An 18,845-nucleotide genomic window follows, 5' to 3' on the forward strand; every position below is an offset into this window, starting at 1 on the left:
ATTAAATCAATTTCTTATCACTGTTATGAGCTGGTGTCTTCGTGGGAATTGTATCCGCTTATCAGGCATTGGCTGTTTATTCAATTAGCAACAATTTTCCACTCCACTGACACGCTTACGGCGTGCGCCGCTGCAAATTAATTAGATTGGGACCCACAATGGGAGTAGCAGTGCATAAACCCACACGAAGAGGTTTCCCCTTGCAGCTGCAGGTGTGAAGCAATCGCCTGCCCCCTCGCATGGGCAAGCAAAGTGACCAACGAACGGAAAAGCCACAGGAGCGGATACCGAAAACCGCCAATCAAATCGTTATCAAATATCCACACACCAAAGCACGAGCATGGCAGTGTGTGTGTGTGCGCGTATTTTAAAGATTTAAGTTGCAGTGCCCCTGCCCCTGTCCGTGCCCCTGCCCCCGCCCGCCCTGTGGGCCGTATCTTCTCTTATTTGCATGCCAATCACTGGAAGCATATTGGATGCCCCCAGAACCATTTGGGGTCCATTCTTTGCACCATTTTCTTTGCTCATTTTGCCAGCAGAAGCCCTTCAGAAACTCTTTTGCTTGCTTTTGGCCAGCCAGAAGTTGGGTGGGAATGGGACTATAATGCAATGCAAATGTATGCATGCAGCGGAGCAGCCACAACGGATGCGGAAGTTCATGGATGCTGCCACACACCATGCAAAAATGGAGCAACAGGGCGTGGCCCACCAAATTATTATGGCAATAAAATGAGGCACCCAACGACTAGCAAGTGCAAGTCGTTCCTTTAAAAAGAGGGAACAATATTCAGAGAGCCATGCCGGAGATATTTCTTAAAATGTAATTAAATATTAATGCGTGCTTAATTTTGGGGCATTTTTCAGTGAATATGTAAAATAAATAAGAGAGAAAAACTGTTGCAGAAACTAGAAAAACGAGAGCACTGCCTGGAATCAAACTAAAGCAACATTTAATCCCCTTTAGCATAAGCTAAACACCAACAAAATGAGTCAAGGATTGGGGCTTAGCTTAAGCTTCTCATTTTTCAACTAATATTTTTCATCTTTCTGCTTAATCTTCCACCCAATCATCTTCTTTTTCCCAAGAAGGTCGTCAAACAAGCGGATGTCGCCGGAAATTAAAACCTGCGAGATTAGCCGCAGAGTTCGGCCAACAAAAGTCAGCTGATGCCTCATCCATTCAAAGAATTCGAAGCAACCCGCTAATCTGCTTGGCTTGGATAAACTTTGGACTGTATGGATCTCAGTCCGATAATGATTCCGCATATAAAGACGCTAGATAAAGCTGCATACAGGGGGCCGGAATGATTGAGTTTTGCAATTGCAACACCCTGTAGATATTTAGATATATAAAGACTGCTCGGGTGGTGGGCCGTCAGTAGCGAATTTCAATTTGACTCCAGCAATATGACGGCCCGGGCTATCTTTCCGACATTCTACGACAAGGAAACAAAGATCTGGAGCGGTGCGCCCAGGGCCACGCTGTACGATTACAACTGTTCGATTGGCCAGGTGGTGTACAACACCCTGAAATGCTGGTCCAACAATGTCCTTCAGGTAAGGGATAGACCCAGCGATGCTCTCGATGGACTGGGGTTCTGATGCGTTAACCCTATATAAAAAGTAGATCACCGCCGACGATGACACAGTGCTGACCAATGCCGATGTGCTCGCTCTGGCCACCCGCATTGCCATCTACTTGAAGGCCGAGGGACTGACCCACGAGGATGTGGTCGGGATTATTGGCAAGGGCAGCACCTACGTGATGCCCGTGGCCGTCGCTTGCTTCTTCAACACGACGCCCTTCCATGCCATCAACGTCAGCAGGGAGCCACAGGTTATCGCTCGACTCTACTCCGTCACAAAGCCCAAGATCATGTTCTGCGACGCCTCCGACTATGAGACCATTAAGGAGGTCACCAAGGAGTGGGCGCCAAAGATCATTACGCTGACGGGTCGCGTGGAGGGTGTGACCAGTGTGGAGGATCTGATAACGCCACAACCCACAGAGGCGATCTACAAGTGAGTGGCGGAGGCAGAAAATCCATTACGAGAGCTCTTCCAAATCCCTTTCTCTTCCCTTCTTTGTTAGACCCACGCCCCTGGCCGTTGGCGGTGATCAATTGGCTGTGGTGCTGTGCTCCTCGGGCACCGCTGGCCTGCCCAAGGCCGTGACGCTCTCACATCGTCATCTCTGCAGCAGCACATCGTAAGTTGCCCTTAGCCTTACCGCAGCATAGACTCCAACTAATCGGCGTTTCCTCTGCTTGAACAGCTTCTGCTTCAGCTACGATGTGCTGTACACCAGTGCGGCCATTGATTGGATGACTGGCTTCTCGATCATGGTTATGAGCCTCACCTTCGGATTCACCCGCGTCGTGTCCAGCCAGAACTTTAGCGCCGAGTGGGCCGCTGCCATTGTGCACAAGTACAAGGTCACCTGCATTGCCATGGCACCGTGGCAGGCCTACGAGCTGTACACCAGTCCCCTGGCCACCGAGGAGACGCTGCGCAGCCTGAAGATCTCCTTTGTCATCGGTGGCTGGATATCGCTGGCGTTGCTGCGCAAGTGCCAGGAACTTTTGCCCAAATGCTACATCATGTTCTCCTACGGCACCACCGAAACGGGCATCGTGACGGTCAACATTGATCAGACTCTGGAGAACTCTGTGGGTCGCTTGGGGCCGGGCATGAATATCAAGATTCTCGACGAAAACCGACAGCCGCTGGGCCCCCATGGTGTGGGCGAGGTGCTCATCGACATTGGGGTCAAGTGGATGGGCTACCTGGACAACCCGGAGGACACTGCCGCCACCATCGAGGATGGTTGGATCAATCTCGGGGATCTGGGCTACTTCGACGACGACAACAACCTGTATCTGGTGGATCGCAAGAAGGATCTGCTGAAGTACAAGTCCAAGCACTACTGGCCCAACGAGATCGAGCAGATCATTGCCGAGCTGCCAGAGATCGAGGATGTGTGCGTGGTGGGTGTGCGGGATGAGCGCTACGGCGATGCAGCTGGAGCTTTGGTTATCCGCAAGGAGGGTGTGGAGATCACAGCCCAGAAGATCATCGATCATGTGGCGCAGCGTGTGATCGTGGACTACAAACAGCTCAATGCCGGCGTTGTCTTTGTCGATCACATCCCCAAGAATGTCAACGGCAAGGTCATGCGGATCGAGGCACGCAAAATCTTTGATGAGCGATCTTCCAAGTGATTCCATCTCTGCACCAATAGGGAATACTATCTACATATTTTTTAGCATACAAATTAATTGGCAGGAAACACAGTTCGTGTGTTCGAATAAAAACAAAACTGAAATCGTTATAAGGTTCAGACAATTTAGAACTTAATTAATTTTGGTATCTTCTATTGGATTATCGCTGAAGTGTTTGGAGTGGACTGATATAATAGGAGAGGTTCAAGGTGCAGAGTTTGATTCATAATTAAGGCAGACACTCAAAGAATCTTATCTGAAAGATACCTCTGGCTATTTATCTACCGAAGATAGTCGGACAGCTTTATTCTTCAGTACAGGGGAAAGCATTTAATTTTGAATTTCTACTCTAAGCTTTCGATTGTGTCTGCCGCGAGAGGAACTGCCTGAATGCGATCACAACCTGACTGGTGACTCCCTTCAACAGCTCCTGCAACAGTGCCCCCTCCGATTTGGTGAGCTCCAGCTCCAGGCCCTGTACCACAGCCTCTTCAGTGGCTGTCTCGCCGGAAACTTTAAGGCAAACCTTTTCGTTGTTGAGGCCATCCAAAGAGTCACACACCAGGATCGTGTGCTGCCTCTTCAGCAAATAACGCAATGCTAAATGGTCGCCAATGATGGTATTGTCCTTGGCACTTATCAAGTAACGGCCAACGATGCCAATTTGTGCGGCTGCAATGCGACTTAGCTTCAAGTTAAGTTCGGTGTGGCATGTGCAGCACTCACCTGCAACGAAAATGTTATCGAGCGTGGGCCATTGGAAGCCTCGGAGTATCGTGAGCTTCCTTTTGGGACAAGATATTTGTGCGTAGTACACGTCATCTGTTAGACTCGACATTTTCCAAAGGTTTTTGATTTGCTTCCTTCCCCCTCATACGATGAATGAGTTCTACATTTATTCTGTTGTGATTGACAGCGCCAACCTATTTCTATTGTATATTTCTATATTTCTATAATATTCTGTTGCCACTTCGATGGGGGTTTCACCCTTTCGGTAAATCCCACGGAAACTGAAAATCTCTGCCATCACAAATGCAATAATTTAACTTCCGGTTAATAGTGGCATTTTGCGTTTCCGTTTCTGTTCATCGCCATCGCTGGCATTTCCGCCGCTTGCCACATGCCGTCGTTCCCTGTTGCAATATGTTTTCGGGCTCTTAGTGCTAGTCTGCCATGGTGGGATGGGGGTTGGGGCGGCTTATGCAAAGTGTAGACCGTCCACTCGACATAAAATTGCCGAACCGGAACCGGAGTAGTCGTGGCTTTGGCTTTGGCTCTGGCTTTGGCTGTGGATATGGCCGAGGGCCTCGTCTAAGCCAAGCAAATTCAATGTTTCGTGTCCTGTTTTGTTTGCCTTTTCATGGAGGAGGAGGAGAGGCAGAGTGGTGGCATTGGAATTCGCTCCCTTTTGCTGTTCTGCATGACGCACACACACACACACACATGGCCTTCCCCTCTGCCCATTTTCTGGGACACCCTTCCACATGGCATTCTTAAGCGGCCAACGTCGGCATCGTAAATTATTCAAATTTTAAGTCGTAAATAAACGCGCATAAACATAAGAACAATCGTTGCTGTGCGGCCGGCCTGCTTCTGCCACTTGCCACGCCCACGGTGCATCTTTTTCAGCCCTCTCTTCCTTCCCCTTGCGGATTTTGTTCCAAATTATTGAGAGCGTTGTGGAAGTTGCAAGTTTGCAAGTTTCGCTTGTGGCATTTTGCAGCATTTTTGGGCGCCTAAAACTGATACTTCCGAAAGAGTTAACATTTCGCTTTTAAAGTTTCGATTGAGGGCCAAGGCAATGTGTTGGCACGCACGTGTGCTCTCATCCCCTACAATTCTCCCCCAGGGACTTTTGTGATCTGCCACTGACACTCGTGTAATGTGTTCACGGTTTTTGACAAGAAGCGATTGCTAACCTTGATTGATTGATTGATGGACATGCGGCGTAGGAGGTTAGCTGGGGTAGGGAATAAACTATTTGATTGACCGCACAACCCTTGTCTTATCTTTGGCAAACAAACATTTCCTTTTCAATAGAGAAAAGATACACAGAAATGGCTTAAAATGTACTCTAGCAAGCGTTAAATAAGTTTGCACCCAAAAAGTTTACATTTTGCTTCTAAAATCGTCAAATATTTCCATTTATTAGCCGCTAGAATTTTGGGATTTTCCAACTCTATTTAGCTCTCAATTTTTGAACTCTGTGCGAGTGTGGGAAGACTTTAATCACTCATTCAGTTTCTAATTATGACATCGCCACAGGCTCCCACATCCTCCGCCACTCTCCCGCTTCTCCTTCCCCCCTTCCCCCCTTTGACAATGAGCTGGCTGGCTCTACAAACGATGTTTACAGGCAATTACCGTTTTAGTGTTTCGCTGTCAACTCGAACGCTACTCCCCATTGTTTATTATACGCTCTCTCTCGCTCTCCCCCATTCTCGCTCTCTCCCTCTCTCTCTTCCAATGCAGTGCAGTTCGGCTTTTTGCGGTTCGCTTCGGCTCTTTCGGACTAAGTGAACACCCAACACGCACACACACATACTCAGGGCAGGGCAGGGCTGGCAGGGCTGGGCAGTGCAAGTGGATATGTGGTGGAATGCAATGAAGTGGCGGGGGATTGGCGGGGGAGTGGCGGTTGCTGCTGCGATTCTTAATTGCATGGCTGCGAGCAATGTATCATCGCTGGAGCCATTTCTGTTGGAGTGCCGGAGATGCAGGTAAAAATGCTCGCTAATGTTGTAAATGTTTACTGCTGCTGGCTTATGATCCTGCCCTGCCCCCATGGCTAACACAAATTAGCGAGCAGGCCAAAAGTGCAGCAGCAGGTACAGTGGACATGCAGGCAGCCACTTTTTAGATTGATTTTTGATTAATTTCCCCCCTCGATTGTAAGCGGAAAAGTGGAAAACGTTCGTACGAATATGTCCAAATTCTAGACTTTAATTCTTCTCCCCATATTTGGGATAATTTATGGCTTTGGGGCCAACAGATTTGATAAGTCAATTAAAATGCAAAGATATTAAATTAGTTGAAAGGATTCGCGAATTAATATACTTCTCAGACAAGAGGGAGGGGAGGTCTGTGTCGGACCCACACTGCCGAGGCAATTGGAATCCTTTAACGGTAATGAATTATTCATTACCAGTCGCTGGCTGGCTGGTTGGTTGTCCGGGCCTACGACAGTCGATGATTAAATCAAATCACTTCAACCCGTTGCCAGGACTCCACTCCACTCCACTCCCCTCCAGGATCAAGTCAAGGTCATTGTTATCAGGACGCTGTGCAAATGATGCCCACGGGCCGAATTACTGTCTGCGCGAATGGGTGGGAAGTCGGGCCTGGGGGTACATTAGGAGGGGCCGCATTTATATTTGTTGAAAGTCTTGACTGGGGGGTGGCAAGTTTGCAGTTCGTTGCCTTGGCAGGAAACAAACCTCCAACCGAGTGGAAACACAGAAATCGTTGAGAAAAGGTTCGAAAATAAAGGTCAAAGGTGGCCAAACAAAGAAATAAATAAGCGCGCAGGCAGATCGGACAGGAGGGGAATTACAGTACAGTGGAACACCCAACAAATACCCAATTATGTGTGTCTGTCTCGTTGTCGTTGAAATATGTTTTCGTATCTTTGAAATGCGTCACTCTACCACTTCCATGCAGCAGCACAATGGCTTGAGCTTGGGCCTGAAATTGAATTGGCATTTCCATCTGCAGCTCCATCCTCAGCTCCATCCTGCAGCATCCATCTGAAATGCAAAGAGCAATCAGGAGCATTCTTCTATGCTCCTTTGCTGGCTGCTTGGCTTGGCTTGGCATGAGTTGAATTTCCATTTGCATGCTGCTGCATTGCCCATTTGCTTTTAATAAAAATCCATTAAAAGTCAACAAAACAGGGCACAGAAACGTGCTGGCTGGGAAGAAGCATGTGCAGGCCAGAAGTAATAAAAAGCAGGGCCGAGGAAATGGCGAGCGTGCAACCGGAAACGGAAGTCGACGCAGACAAACACCAGATACGAAAGGGCGGCAGCCAGCAACATGCAGCACAAGTAGCCAAAGGAGGAGGAGCAGTAGGAACGGCAGCAGCCTGAGAAAAGGACAACGGATAAGGGCAGGCGGCACCAAGGCTCAAAAGGAAGCAACAGAAAAACAATACGTTGCCCCTTTTGCTGCTTCTCCTTTTATTCTGGGATGATTTTTAAATAAGCAAACATACACTTTTATGACATTCCAATTTAAGAAAAAACAAAAGGATACTCTTACTGGAAGCCCGGGGCAGGAGTGGAGTGCCAAGGGCTAATAGGCACAGCCTTGACAGCACGTCCTGGGCGCATCCAGGATGCGGTTGGTGGCGCGCGGCACAGGGGCACACACACAGTGAAACGACACAAACCATAAACGAAAATGTGTAAAAAGCTTAAGCGGCACTAAAAGCGGTTCTCCCTCCAGCCCCCAGCCCCCAGCCCGCAGCAGCACCCTTGCCCAAGGGCCATGGCCATAGCGACACCCAACCGCTCGGGACATCCACCATAGCCTCCAAATAGGTACATAATGGGCTCCTGACACTGTGGGCAGATGTCAACATGTGCTTTTATTATCAGAGAGTGCACCCGAGGCCCCGCCCCGCTCCACAGCACGTGGCAGGACTCGAAATGCAACTTAATTAAGAGCCGAAAAAGTAGTGGTGGAGAGGGGGAGGGGGCAAAGTGGAAGCCCCACCGGCAGAGGGGCAAAGGAAACTGCATCTGGCATCTGTGGCGGTTAATGCCGCACGGCCATAAATCTGTCGAAATGCGCTGCAGCCAGCATTCTCGTGGGGCAGCACGAAGACGAGGGACTGGGACCGGGAGGACCATATAAATATACGACTGCCAGGCGATAGCCGCGAGAGAATGGCGACTTTTATGACTGCCCCACCAGCAGCGAAAGGAGTGAATTAAATGCGAGGTAATTACATATTATAAATGTGTTTAGTTCGGTGCACCATTTCCCCAGCAAATTATCACAATGTCCGCCCCCCCGTTTATATGGCCGCCATATAAGCCTCTTCCCCCCACCCTCACATCGAACGGTGCCTTTTAGTTGCACTTTGGCAGCCAGCGAGCCAGTCGTAAAGTGAAAACTTTACTCTATTTAGTTGCAAAATAGAGGAGGAGCAATAAATAACAACAATATTATAGTGCAATGGCTTTTCGGGCACTCTGAATATAATTATTTTGTTAATGGTTTTCCGCGTCTATTAATTTTTCTACACTGAGCGAAAGATCTGCTAATTTTCACCCATTCTGGCTGATCAGCAGCTCGCACAGTGCGTGCACAAACTCCGAGCACTTGGCCTCTCCGCCCAGATCCTGAGTGCGTAGCTCCGAGTCCTTGTACAGCGTTTCTATGGCGCACTGTATCCTGCTGGCATGATCGTGCAGCTCCAGTTCGCGCAGCATGAGCACGGTGGCCAGCAGAAAGCCTGTGGGATTGACCAGATCCTTGCCGGCCATGTCATCGCGCGGCGTGATTTGGCAGTTGTAGAGCTGACCCTTGGGGCTGACGGCATAGCCGGGGCACATGCCGATGCCGCCCATCATGCTGCCGCCAATGGTGCTGATGACATCGCCGTACATGCTGGAGGACACGAGAACATCGTTGATGGCCGGCCGCATCAGCATGTTGAGGCAGACCGTGTCCAGGTAGCGCTCCTCGAAGCGCACCTCCTGCACATGCTTGTCGGCCTCCGCGTGCATGGCCTCGAGGAAGTTGCCGTCGGTCAGCTGCATAATGTTCGCCTTGTGGGCCACCGTGATCTTCTTGCGCTTCTCCTTCAGCGCGTAGCGGAAAACGAACTTGGCGAGGCGCGTGGAGCCCTCGAAGGTGCTCACCTTGATGGTCTGCATGACGCCGGGCACCACCCGATGCTCGATGCCCGAGTACTCGCCCTCGAACTGATCCCGCACGATCACGCAGTCGATCTTGCCGTACGGCGACTCCTGCCCCTCCAGGTGCTTGCACACCGACACGTACGCGTACTGGTTCAGCTCCTTGCGCAGCTTGTCCGCCCACAGGTGGCTCTTGATGGGTCCGGCTATGCCGATTCTGTTGCCGCACAGCGACTCCAGCAGCTGCGGCGACACATCCTCGCTGTCCGCTGCTCGATGCTCGTGGAAGATGTCCCATTCGATGGGCACCTTGGCCGCACAGCAAACCTCCTGCACGGCTTTCGTCAGCTCTGGGCCCACACCATCGCCATCGATCATGGTCACCTTTCTGCGCTTGTCAGCGGCTTTGGCTTTGTCGGAACCTTTGCCTGATGGTTTGCCTGTTCCCTTGGAGGATTCTCCTGATTTGCCGCAGACATTGCTCGCCTGCAGCTGGCCGCAGTCCTTTGATTGATTCTTTGACTGCTCCTTGGACTGATTCTGAGGCTGGCCTTTCGGCTGATTCTTCGCCTGGTCTTTCGGTGGATTTTTAGGCGGATTCTTCGACTGATCCTTCGAGGCACAACGCTGCCAAAGCCCGAGGACTGCCCGCTGCTGACCCGTTCGCAGCTTTCGCACAATGTTCATTATATAAAATTTTGTCTATAAATATTCATTCTGTATTTGATATAATTTCTGACATCGAAAGGTCTGCCTGTTTTTGCAGTTGACTTTTGAGTTTCTTGGCCGCAAATGGATTTGGCAGCATATCGATGGTCATTTTCATGAATTCCAATTCACGGCATTGGCTCTGTGGTTAAAATATGCCTTGGCAGCGGTTGCAAGTGGGTCAATGTGCCGGCCCTTCCCTCCCCCTTAATCTGTGATACCTGCCGCAGTGGTGGGCCAGCCAGTGGGTGGCGGACCCACTGTGGCTGCGCGGCTGTGTAAAACTGACAAATGGCTTGTCAACGGCTGTGGGGTGGAAAATAGCAACTGCTGTCGACAGACAAATGTTTTCACCACAACGTGGGCGTGGCAATTATGAGGCGTTGCCTGTGATTTTTCACACAACAGGAGCCCGAGCCCAGGCCCGGGACTGCGGCCCATTAAAATCGAGCAGACCATTAAGAGCAGACCACAGGGAATGGCACACAGGCAGGCAGCGCTCAGTGACAGGTGAGTAGAGAGAGAGTGATATAAATTCTGATATAAATATGCAGTAATTAATCGGAGCCAGCGCTGATTACAATTTAAGAATTATAAATTAAGCACAAGAGCCGCAAAGACAACGCGGATTGCTCGCTGATTTCAGGTTTTATTCAGGTTTTACGACGACTTTTATGGTGCACCTTTCAGTAAGTTCACTTCTGCAGGAGCCAGAATCTCGTTGCTCCGTAATGTAATGCGTAATGTGTTTGTCTTCAGTTCTGCTTCTAGTTCTGCTTCTGGTTTACTATCATATTTTATCGCGTTTGGCCTCAATATTGACAGCTTCCTGGCCATAAAAGTCAACAAAGTGCAGTTGGCCAACAAAGTCGCTCCCAATGAATGGCCAAAAACTTAGAAAAGTTCGTGTAAACATTTTGTGCCAACAACAAAAGCAACTGGCGAGTGGCAGTGCAAGTGCAAGTGCGAGTGCAAGTGCAACTTGCAACGCCACTGTGCCACACAATGTGTGTGTGAACTTTAACTATTATTAACCCCGAAGCCCGGGCCTTCGAGTTCATTGTGCAGTAAATTGAAAGTTAAATCGAAACGAGGACAGAGGTGAACTTTTGGTAGACAAAGGAACAGTAGTGGTGTGTGTTTCTGTGTGTGTTCTGCTGTCGTTGTGTGTGTGTCGTGTCTTCACGGATGTGACTTCCTGATTGGCACATTCAATTCGGGCATGTGTCAAGTGCCAACTGAAATGGTTTCTCACTGTCAATGTGTAAATTATGCGCCCATTCCACACCATCATTATAGCCGAACTCATTGTTGTCTCTGCTGTGTATAAATTTCATTTAAAATCGTTCAATAATCAACTTTACAGCCTACGGGCAGCCATGGAGCTCTCTATGCTAGTTCGTGACATGCATTCGCTTGTTTCCACCCCCCCTTGTGGCACTCAACAAACGTTTAAAGATGTTGCAAACATTACCCACAGAATGGCAGAGCAATAATCATGGCTGGAAGAGTCTGTTGGCTGGCTGGCTGAATGGGTGGCAAGGGAAAACAATACAAGTGCATCGCTTATTTACAAGTAGTGTGCGTGTGTGTGTGTGTGTGTGCTCTCAAGTGCATACACTTATTGTGTCAGTGTGTGTGTTTGTGGGTAAAGCTCAAAGGGAAAACCGCACAAGTGAATTACTTTTCAACTGTGAACCCCATTGAAACCCATCGAGCCACTCGCACACGTGCAATCTGATCTGCGGGTGAATGTGCCACAGGAATATGCATCTCTGGGATATGCATACTCGATAGGCCATATCTGTGTGTGTGTGTGTGTCTCCTGTAGCGACTAAAGAGAAGCAGCTGAGTGCACTCCGATTCAGTTATCCGCGAATCGCGCACACATTAAGGCCACTGAATGCCTAAGACTAAAGCTTTATCTTTAGCGAGTCTTTTGTCTGTACTGTACCCCCTGCTGAATGGAAAATTATGATGCCCATGGCCTCTGATTGGCTGTGCTTTGGACTCCCTCATGAATAATATGTATTTCTAAAGGGGGAACTTTATCATTTCCTGGGGCTGAATGTTGATTTAAGGCTTTCCCAGGGGTCAAGCCCGAACCGAGAGGCCTCTGCCCAAAAATAAAAGTTTTTCACACCCAAATCTCCACCCAAACGAACGTATAAATATCCTGAAGTCCCTCGCCACTGTCTACCCCACTGTTTATGTAGTCGGGCGACGTGCAACCCTTTTGTCAATGGGGGTTCCCCCCTTACGAAATTTAATGTCAGGTCAGGCAGGAGGAAGAACCGAAAGGAAAGGAAAGGAAAGGAAAGGAATGAAAAAACGACCAGAATACTCGTACTGTTGCATATTTGATTGTCTCGTTCAATATTTGCATACTCGGACATTTGCTCCTTCTGACCCTTGACCTCCGCCCGCTCTCATTCACCTCTCTCGTTGCCTTACACTTCGTTTACTCTGGCTTCGCTTTGGGGATCTCTGTCAGAGTCAAGTTATCGACTCCCAAGATGGCTCTGAAGATGCGTCCTCGTCCTCGTCATCGTCATCGCTATGCAAACAGAATCCTGTGCAGACAGCGCAATTTGCATTCGTCTTCCTCCTCCTTCTCTTTTTTTGTTTGGCTCTGTTTTGGCCCCTGCATCTGTATCGAATTCCGCTGCCCCTTGCCCATTAATTCCAGACGAGATGCAGGTAAAAGCTTGGGAAGACAGGCACCTGTTCGAATCGCTTTTGCAACAACAACGCAATCCCAGCACGTACCTGGCTGAGCGATGCACTGGGCCGAGGCAAACAGTCCTCTGGTCCAACTGGATGTCCAACGGATTTGGCCAATATTTTATTATTTATAGCTGCACAAAAATAACAATCAAAAACCGAAAAAAAACCCCAAACCATTGGCCAAGTGCCTGGGCAGGGACTTGTTTTTACCACAACTGAATGATTAATTGAGCGCCAAATGGGCTAAATGCTTGCTTCTATTTGCTGATCCCAATTGAGCGGCATTTATTTCATATAATATTGACACAAACACTCGGCTACACTCTGCTACATGCCATTTGAAAATAAAAATATTAAAGACTGATTTATGGCAAAGTGCACGGGGGGCACTCGTCTGATGATTTAGCGACGCGGAAAATAACAAAATTTGCCTTACAATAAATACAAATATGTATTTATTCAAATAGCTATATGGAAACAATTTCCATGCAGATGTGTTAAGAGAATCGATAAAATCGAATTTGATTTAAATGCATATTTTATTTCAAAGAAAAAGCCTTAACTTGCCCACTCACACGTAACGGATAAAGGTGAAAACGATTCAATTTATTCATTCAAACTTTGATTAGTCGCTTGGGGAAATATATTTGAATTGCTGTGATTAAATTCCCTCAACTCTCGAGTGGCAAATAAATCAATCTTTTGTTTAAGTAACTGCTTTTTAATTAAGAATTTAATTGTCAACCCGTTGCCGTAGAAACTCAATCAATTAAATGGCGATTAAAAGTGCTTATCAAAATTATTGTATACGATTATTGCTGCTGCATCCCACACCACAAGCCAGTCGATTGGCCACTCGAGTGGACTTACTTTGTGGCAGGCCACAGAAACTCAATTTCGTTGACAAAACAACCCAGGGGAATGAGGGAAATGCTCTCGGGGAGCTTTAGGGCTCATGGGGGAACGGGCGACTCTGTCTGGATTAAATAAACATTTTTAATCGAGCTGTGCCAAATATTTGCCTGTCGTCTTTGGGATTGATTAGCTCTGTTCAACTGTTTGTCAAACCTTTGGTCCAAAACAGAGCAGAGAGCGATTATGGAAAAGTAAATAAAATGCGAGTAAATAAACAAACGGATATTTGGCATTGAGTGTTGATTTATGGGCTAATCTCGCTATTAAATGTTTTGTTAGAGAATTGCTAATGAAGTCATCGAATGTGTGGCTGAATTGCCATTAAAGTACACATAAATCCAGTGGCATGTACGAATGGAATATTCATATATTCCGGTCACAGTACTGCGTATTGAGGGAGTTATTGTGGCACGTTGTGCGGTTTGTTTATGCGTTCGTCGAAGCGTAAAAAGTCGCGAATACTGACAGTTAAATATTGTTGGGTATTTTTTTACGACCAACTGACGCGACAGCACGGACCACTGCACGTTACACACAGAGAGAGGAGCACAAAAGTTAATTATTTCCAAGTTAAAGAATAAAAATATGCCTCGAATTGTCATTTGCTTTTGCGCCCAGCTGCCACCGATGTACCCGCTCCCCGTGTGTGCGCTGCTCTGCATATCTCAGCGAAGAAGGAAGTGCATGTCACATAAATTGATTCCATACAAAACGGATAATTCATTTTCGTTGCGTTTGCACCACGCTGCCCGGGCTGCGGATGGAACGGATGCCCGGCTGCCCGGCTGCCCGGCTGGGGCTGCGACTTAAATCCTGCGACTTACTGTCACCCGCACACTTTGCCGGACACTGACATAAATCATTGGCAGCCCTTTGTCTCCCTTCAGATTAAACCAAAGAACAGGTGCAGGTGCTATGGCTGTTCGGTTTCACGTTGCAAACTTGATTAAATATCACATTTTAGCCTTTGGCCTGTTGGCAGTCGCTGCTAATTGGTTTACCAACCATTAACACAACCCTCCCCCACCCACCCACACTGGAGGGTACATGTCCTGCATCCTGCAACTTAAAATGTTGCTCACGTAAGGCGTTGCTGTCGCGAAAGCAACTTCTGACTCGACTCGCTGGCAACGTCTTGGCCAAGTCAATTTATATCAAGTGCGGCAAAATGGACAGCAACACGTTGTGCGGCAAGTGACAGGTAGATGGAGCTCTTAGCCTGCTCATAACTCAGCGGCCGGGAGGCACGAGACGAGGACCAAGGACCACAACAGGACGCTTGCCTGCACAAGGCAACGACAACGTCAAAAAATTTAATTACAGCTACATATTAGTTGGCTCTTGCATAAACAACAAACAGAGGGCGTGGACCAAGTGTTTTGCAATTTTAGCAGACACCGAAAATTGCAGGACAGCGGGACACCCGCCCTTCTACTACTTCTAGCCACCGGCTGCCGGCTGTCAGTCCAGCTCCAGGATGCGGGTCCTGGCTGGACAAACTTGAGCCAATTTCATGCTGCAGCCCACCAGCAGCGCAAGGCAAAAACTGACGTCTATTACTTGCTTTCTCAGCTTTACAAACCCCCACCCCCTACGTGGCCGTGTCCGTGTTCGCCTTTTGCCGCCTCTTCCGCCTGCTATACATTCGGCCACGGCTACTCACTGTCTGGGCCAGGGCCATAAATTATTAAATTTTAACAAGTTTTTATGCAACGGCCACTTCCTGTCTCCTTGTCTGTCTGCCGCTGCAGTCAGCGCTGCTTCTGAGAACATCTCCAGAGTGCCCCAGCCCACCGCCTGCCGCCACACAGTTGGCTGAAATGGAGAAACTTGCCTTACTTTGTCAGAGGAATGGCAACGCTCTGGCCCCGCGGAACGTGACTGAAAAACCCGAGCTGTAGTGCTGATGCCACGCCCCTAATTGCAAAGCATGCGGCTACATTGATTGCAATAATGATTGTATTAATAGAAGAGAACAGAGCACAACTTTTTCCCCACCGCAAATTGCATTAGAAAACTGGAGCAACTGGCCACTGGTCTGCCCAAGTCAATTATTCAAATTAAAGTAGGAAATACTCGTGGATAAATTGCATTTACGAGAGAATTCAACAACTGTCTAGGGGCGGGGAAAAAACAAGCAAAAGTTTGTCGGTGTATCTCCCTTCTGTAAAGTTTTCAACTGCAGGCTATCGAAATCGAAGGATATTAGGAAATAAATTCCTTCTTGCAGCTGGCTTTCTCTGTAGCATGTGGAGTCTGCAGCACATCCTGGACTGGCACTATGCAAATTGCTGAACGTATAATGGCAGCTTATAATGTGATAATATCCCCATAGATGAGACTAATTAAAAAGTTTCTTTTAATGGATTTAATTACATGAAAACTGAGCTGAGAAAATAAGAAAAAAGATTAAAATAGAAAAGCATTTTCCTTCTCCTGCAGAGCCTGCAGGTGTTGCACGTTGGCAACAAAAGCAAAGCCATAAAGCACAAAGAATAAAGGGATATAAATTAATAATTATAATTAAGATTACAATGGAGATGGAGAGCACAAGGGTTAATTACCGCCAACTGAATGAAAGTCACACGTGAATCCTTTGGACAACATGGGCCATGGAGCAGACAGAAGACAGCTGGCGGCAGGCAGACAGCCAGGCAACCAGGCAACCAGGCAGGCATAAATTGTGGCCATAATTACAGAATATTATGCTGCTTAAACCATAACGAGCATCTTCTGACACGACACTGTCTGTGGCAACCAGCTCCGGCACTAGCTCCGGTTAGCTCCTGGCTCTGGATTGTTTGTTGCTATTACTGTTATTGTTGCTGGAGCACCATCTGATGGGTATGTACATTATTTATGCCATTATGTGTAAGGCGTGAATGCCTGCCACGAAGAGCAGCAGCCAGCGTAACCTGTGGATGTGTCCAAAATCTGTGCGCAAATTTATTCAAAAGTGAACGGGCCACGTGACCGACATGACAAAGCAAGACAGTCGAGAGCAACCCCAAAAATATGCATATGGCCTGACATCTGATGTGGGACTCTCTACACATAGTCGTAAATGTATATGTTATCCCATTTGTAGGATGTGCAACTATCAAAGGCATTTCGTTGGTGTGAGGGCTTTCACGAATTTCCATTTGAATGCCGCTTTCATTAAATTTGGAAACAGTTTCACATAGCACAAGGATATCTACCCTTAGTGGGGCTCGAAAGGATTAAAGGGGTTATTTTTGGTCAGGCTTAAATCATGGAGAGGCATCATCAAAAAACAGAATCCCACTTATTATTAATGAAAATTGTTTTGCCTGCTTGCCACTTGCTGTTATGTTGCAAGCAGCAGCAGCAGCAGCACACAAAAAGTCAAGCAAATTATAATAAAAATGAAAATTTCCTTAGTTTTATTATGCAAATTGCTAATTGCACTCATCAGTGGTGGGGGGAATGGGAGGTTGGGCGGCTCCTTTCGCTCTTCTAATGAGAAATGCAAAATAGTCTCAATTTATAAAATGTTCAATGGAAAAGTAGAGGGAAACAAAAAGATGCGAAAAAAAGAGACTAGAAAAAAAAAGATGAGCAGAGGAGAGTTCGTTAGGGCAAAAATTAAGCATTGACTCGAGAACTGAAGGGCAGAGGCAGAGGCAGAGGAAGGAAGCGCAAAAGGAAGAGGAAAAAGTAACGGTGGAAAGCGTGGCACAGGGAGAATGGCGATGGGCTCTGTATAGAAACTTAAGTGCCCAGAAATGCGCACGCACTGAGGCGTACAAATTGTTACGGGACCTCGAATGAAGGGGGGGGGGAGACAGCGAGAAAGAGAGAGAGCGAGAAAGGTAGCTGCGAGTGGGTCTCCACGGCTCTCGCGTGGACTTAAACAAAGGCTCCCCCAGCGCCTTTTTCTTTGGCGGTAGTTTTTTTTGTTGCCTGCTGCTCCTTTATCACTATACTGGGCGCATTATGCACAGGACACACGGCAAGGACAGCCAAGAGAGCTGCTGCACTGCATGTCTCTGGAACACTCCCAACAGTGTGGCGGGCGTGGGAGTGGCCAGAGAATGTCACGGATGCCACAGCAACGCGCAATAAGTGTGAAGTATTTGCATGAGAATAAACAGGGAACAGCAAGAGAAGGAAAAGAGGAAGTAGCAAAGGAAATGTAATAAAGAAAAGAGAAGAAAAGCTTGTTGCTGCTGGTATACCCGATGCAACCACTTTCTCAGACTATTAACGAGGCTTTTTCCATGTACCCAGGGATTGCAATAAGCAGTACAGCTACCAAAGGGTATAATATTTGTAACAGAAGAATTTCTTAAAGCTACCATTTATCCCGATTCTTACCAAAGTTTACCCATTCCATTGCCAACTGTTTCGCCCGGTGCCCGTGCCTGTCTGTCCGCTGTATAACAGTTTCGCATGACAATGCAGCGAGCTGGCAATTGGAACACAACACTCCTTCGGCGAATGCGAGGCATCTTTTGCCAGCAGAGAGCAAGGCAGAACAGAAGAGGGAACGAGAGTAACTTTACATAAATTTTAGTCAATTTGAAACTGAAATCATTTGCATATTTTATACATCTTGATGAAGCGAGTGAACTGCCATGTAGAACCCGGCATAATTGAGGCTATCAACTGCTGCTGCCGGGCTGCACACTCGTACGCTTGCGAATGCAAATGAAACAAAGGAGGTGAAAGGAGGTAAAAGGAGGTGCTGAGGCAGTCAGCAGTCCTTTCGATACTTCACCACATTCCCTTACCCACCCAACCATTCAATAACCCGAATTGATGTTGCTGGCTGAATTAGAAAATCTGTTTAGGGGCAAATACCCATAGCAATAGCCTACAATCATCAGTGCACTGGGGGCAAAAACCATTTTAGCCTGAAGAATAAATAAACAAACACCCAAGGCATAAATGTAATATATTCGTAGAATGTATTTGGTGGGAAAATGCACTTTCAGTTATATTTTAAATGCTTAAATTTCAAGTTTTAGATGTTCCAAAAGATATCTGCATGTGTGTCTGTGTGTTTGTGTGTGGGCCTCTGGGGAAAAGTAGGAAATGGAACATCCGATGCAAAGTACTAAAGTGCGCCACGCCAGTGTAAAACGCAGAAAGTGGCAAAAACATGGGGCAACGGACACAGACACGGACACGGACACACAGAGAGACGCGGAAACCCATCCGAGAGCGAGCATCACACGGCCTGCAGACAGACTCCAGTGAACCGCACGGCACCGAAAACTAAAATTAAGTGCCTTGCTACCAGGACACACACCCACACATGGGCCCTACTGATAATGCTGATGACTTCTAAGACGGGCGGCGGTCGACTCCTAGACTCCTGATGACATTGCGGCTGCGGCAGAGAAACCGAAAATCTGAATGCAGAAGTGCGGGGGAAATGGAT

At 47.7% G+C, this 18,845-nt stretch overlaps 3 protein-coding genes across 4 annotated transcripts; 1 reads left to right on the forward strand and 2 right to left on the reverse strand.

Moving 5' to 3' along the window:
• Positions 1–1,369: 1,369 nt before the first annotated feature.
• LOC117890282 (probable 4-coumarate--CoA ligase 3) lies at positions 1,370–3,255 on the forward strand. The gene is made up of 4 exons (XM_034795044.1): positions 1,370–1,557; positions 1,628–2,022; positions 2,093–2,209; positions 2,276–3,255. The coding sequence occupies exons 1-4, from the start codon at positions 1,408–1,410 to the stop codon at positions 3,219–3,221; spliced, it is 1,608 nt and encodes a 535-aa protein (XP_034650935.1). The 5' UTR covers positions 1,370–1,407; the 3' UTR covers positions 3,222–3,255.
• A 79-nt stretch (positions 3,256–3,334) lies between these two features.
• LOC117890644 lies at positions 3,335–4,120 on the reverse strand. The gene is made up of 2 exons (XM_034795596.1): positions 3,948–4,120; positions 3,335–3,893 (listed from the first exon to the last, which is right to left on the reverse strand). Exons 1-2 carry the CDS (start codon positions 4,057–4,059, stop codon positions 3,571–3,573), a joined length of 435 nt encoding a protein of 144 aa, XP_034651487.1. The 5' UTR covers positions 4,060–4,120; the 3' UTR covers positions 3,335–3,570.
• Positions 4,121–8,458: 4,338 nt separating this feature from the next.
• Positions 8,459–9,829, reverse strand: LOC117891605 (probable isocitrate dehydrogenase [NAD] subunit alpha, mitochondrial). Of its 2 annotated transcripts, XM_034797139.1 has the most exons (2): positions 9,647–9,829; positions 8,459–9,598 (listed from the first exon to the last, which is right to left on the reverse strand). In XM_034797139.1, the coding sequence occupies exons 1-2, from the start codon at positions 9,773–9,775 to the stop codon at positions 8,495–8,497; spliced, it is 1,233 nt and encodes a 410-aa protein (XP_034653030.1). In that variant the 5' UTR covers positions 9,776–9,829; the 3' UTR covers positions 8,459–8,494. The 2 variants fall into 2 exon arrangements, with proteins under 2 accessions (XP_034653030.1, XP_034653029.1); XM_034797138.1 differs by having other exon boundaries at positions 8,459–9,829.
• Between the last annotated feature and the right edge of the window lie 9,016 nt (positions 9,830–18,845).

Source organism: Drosophila subobscura, chromosome E (assembly GCF_008121235.1).
Source record: "Drosophila subobscura isolate 14011-0131.10 chromosome E, UCBerk_Dsub_1.0, whole genome shotgun sequence".
Taxonomy (NCBI): Eukaryota; Metazoa; Arthropoda; class Insecta; order Diptera; family Drosophilidae; genus Drosophila; species Drosophila subobscura.

Excerpts from the sequence above, each read along its gene's own strand:
- LOC117890282 (XM_034795044.1), top strand. The coding sequence starts at position 1,408 with ATGACGGCCCGGGCTATCTTTCCGACATTCTACGACAAGGAAACAAAG. Across the intron at positions 1,558-1,627 it reads GGTCCAACAATGTCCTTCAG|ATCACCGCCGACGATGACAC; the intron begins GTAAGGGATAGA and ends TATAAAAAGTAG. Across the intron at positions 2,023-2,092 it reads CCCACAGAGGCGATCTACAA|ACCCACGCCCCTGGCCGTTG; the intron begins GTGAGTGGCGGA and ends CTTCTTTGTTAG.
- LOC117891605 (XM_034797138.1), bottom strand. The coding sequence starts at position 9,775 with ATGAACATTGTGCGAAAGCTGCGAACGGGTCAGCAGCGGGCAGTCCTC.
- LOC117890644 (XM_034795596.1), bottom strand. The coding sequence starts at position 4,059 with ATGTCGAGTCTAACAGATGACGTGTACTACGCACAAATATCTTGTCCC. Across the intron at positions 3,894-3,947 it reads CGATAACATTTTCGTTGCAG|CCGCACAAATTGGCATCGTT; the intron begins GTGAGTGCTGCA and ends GTCGCATTGCAG.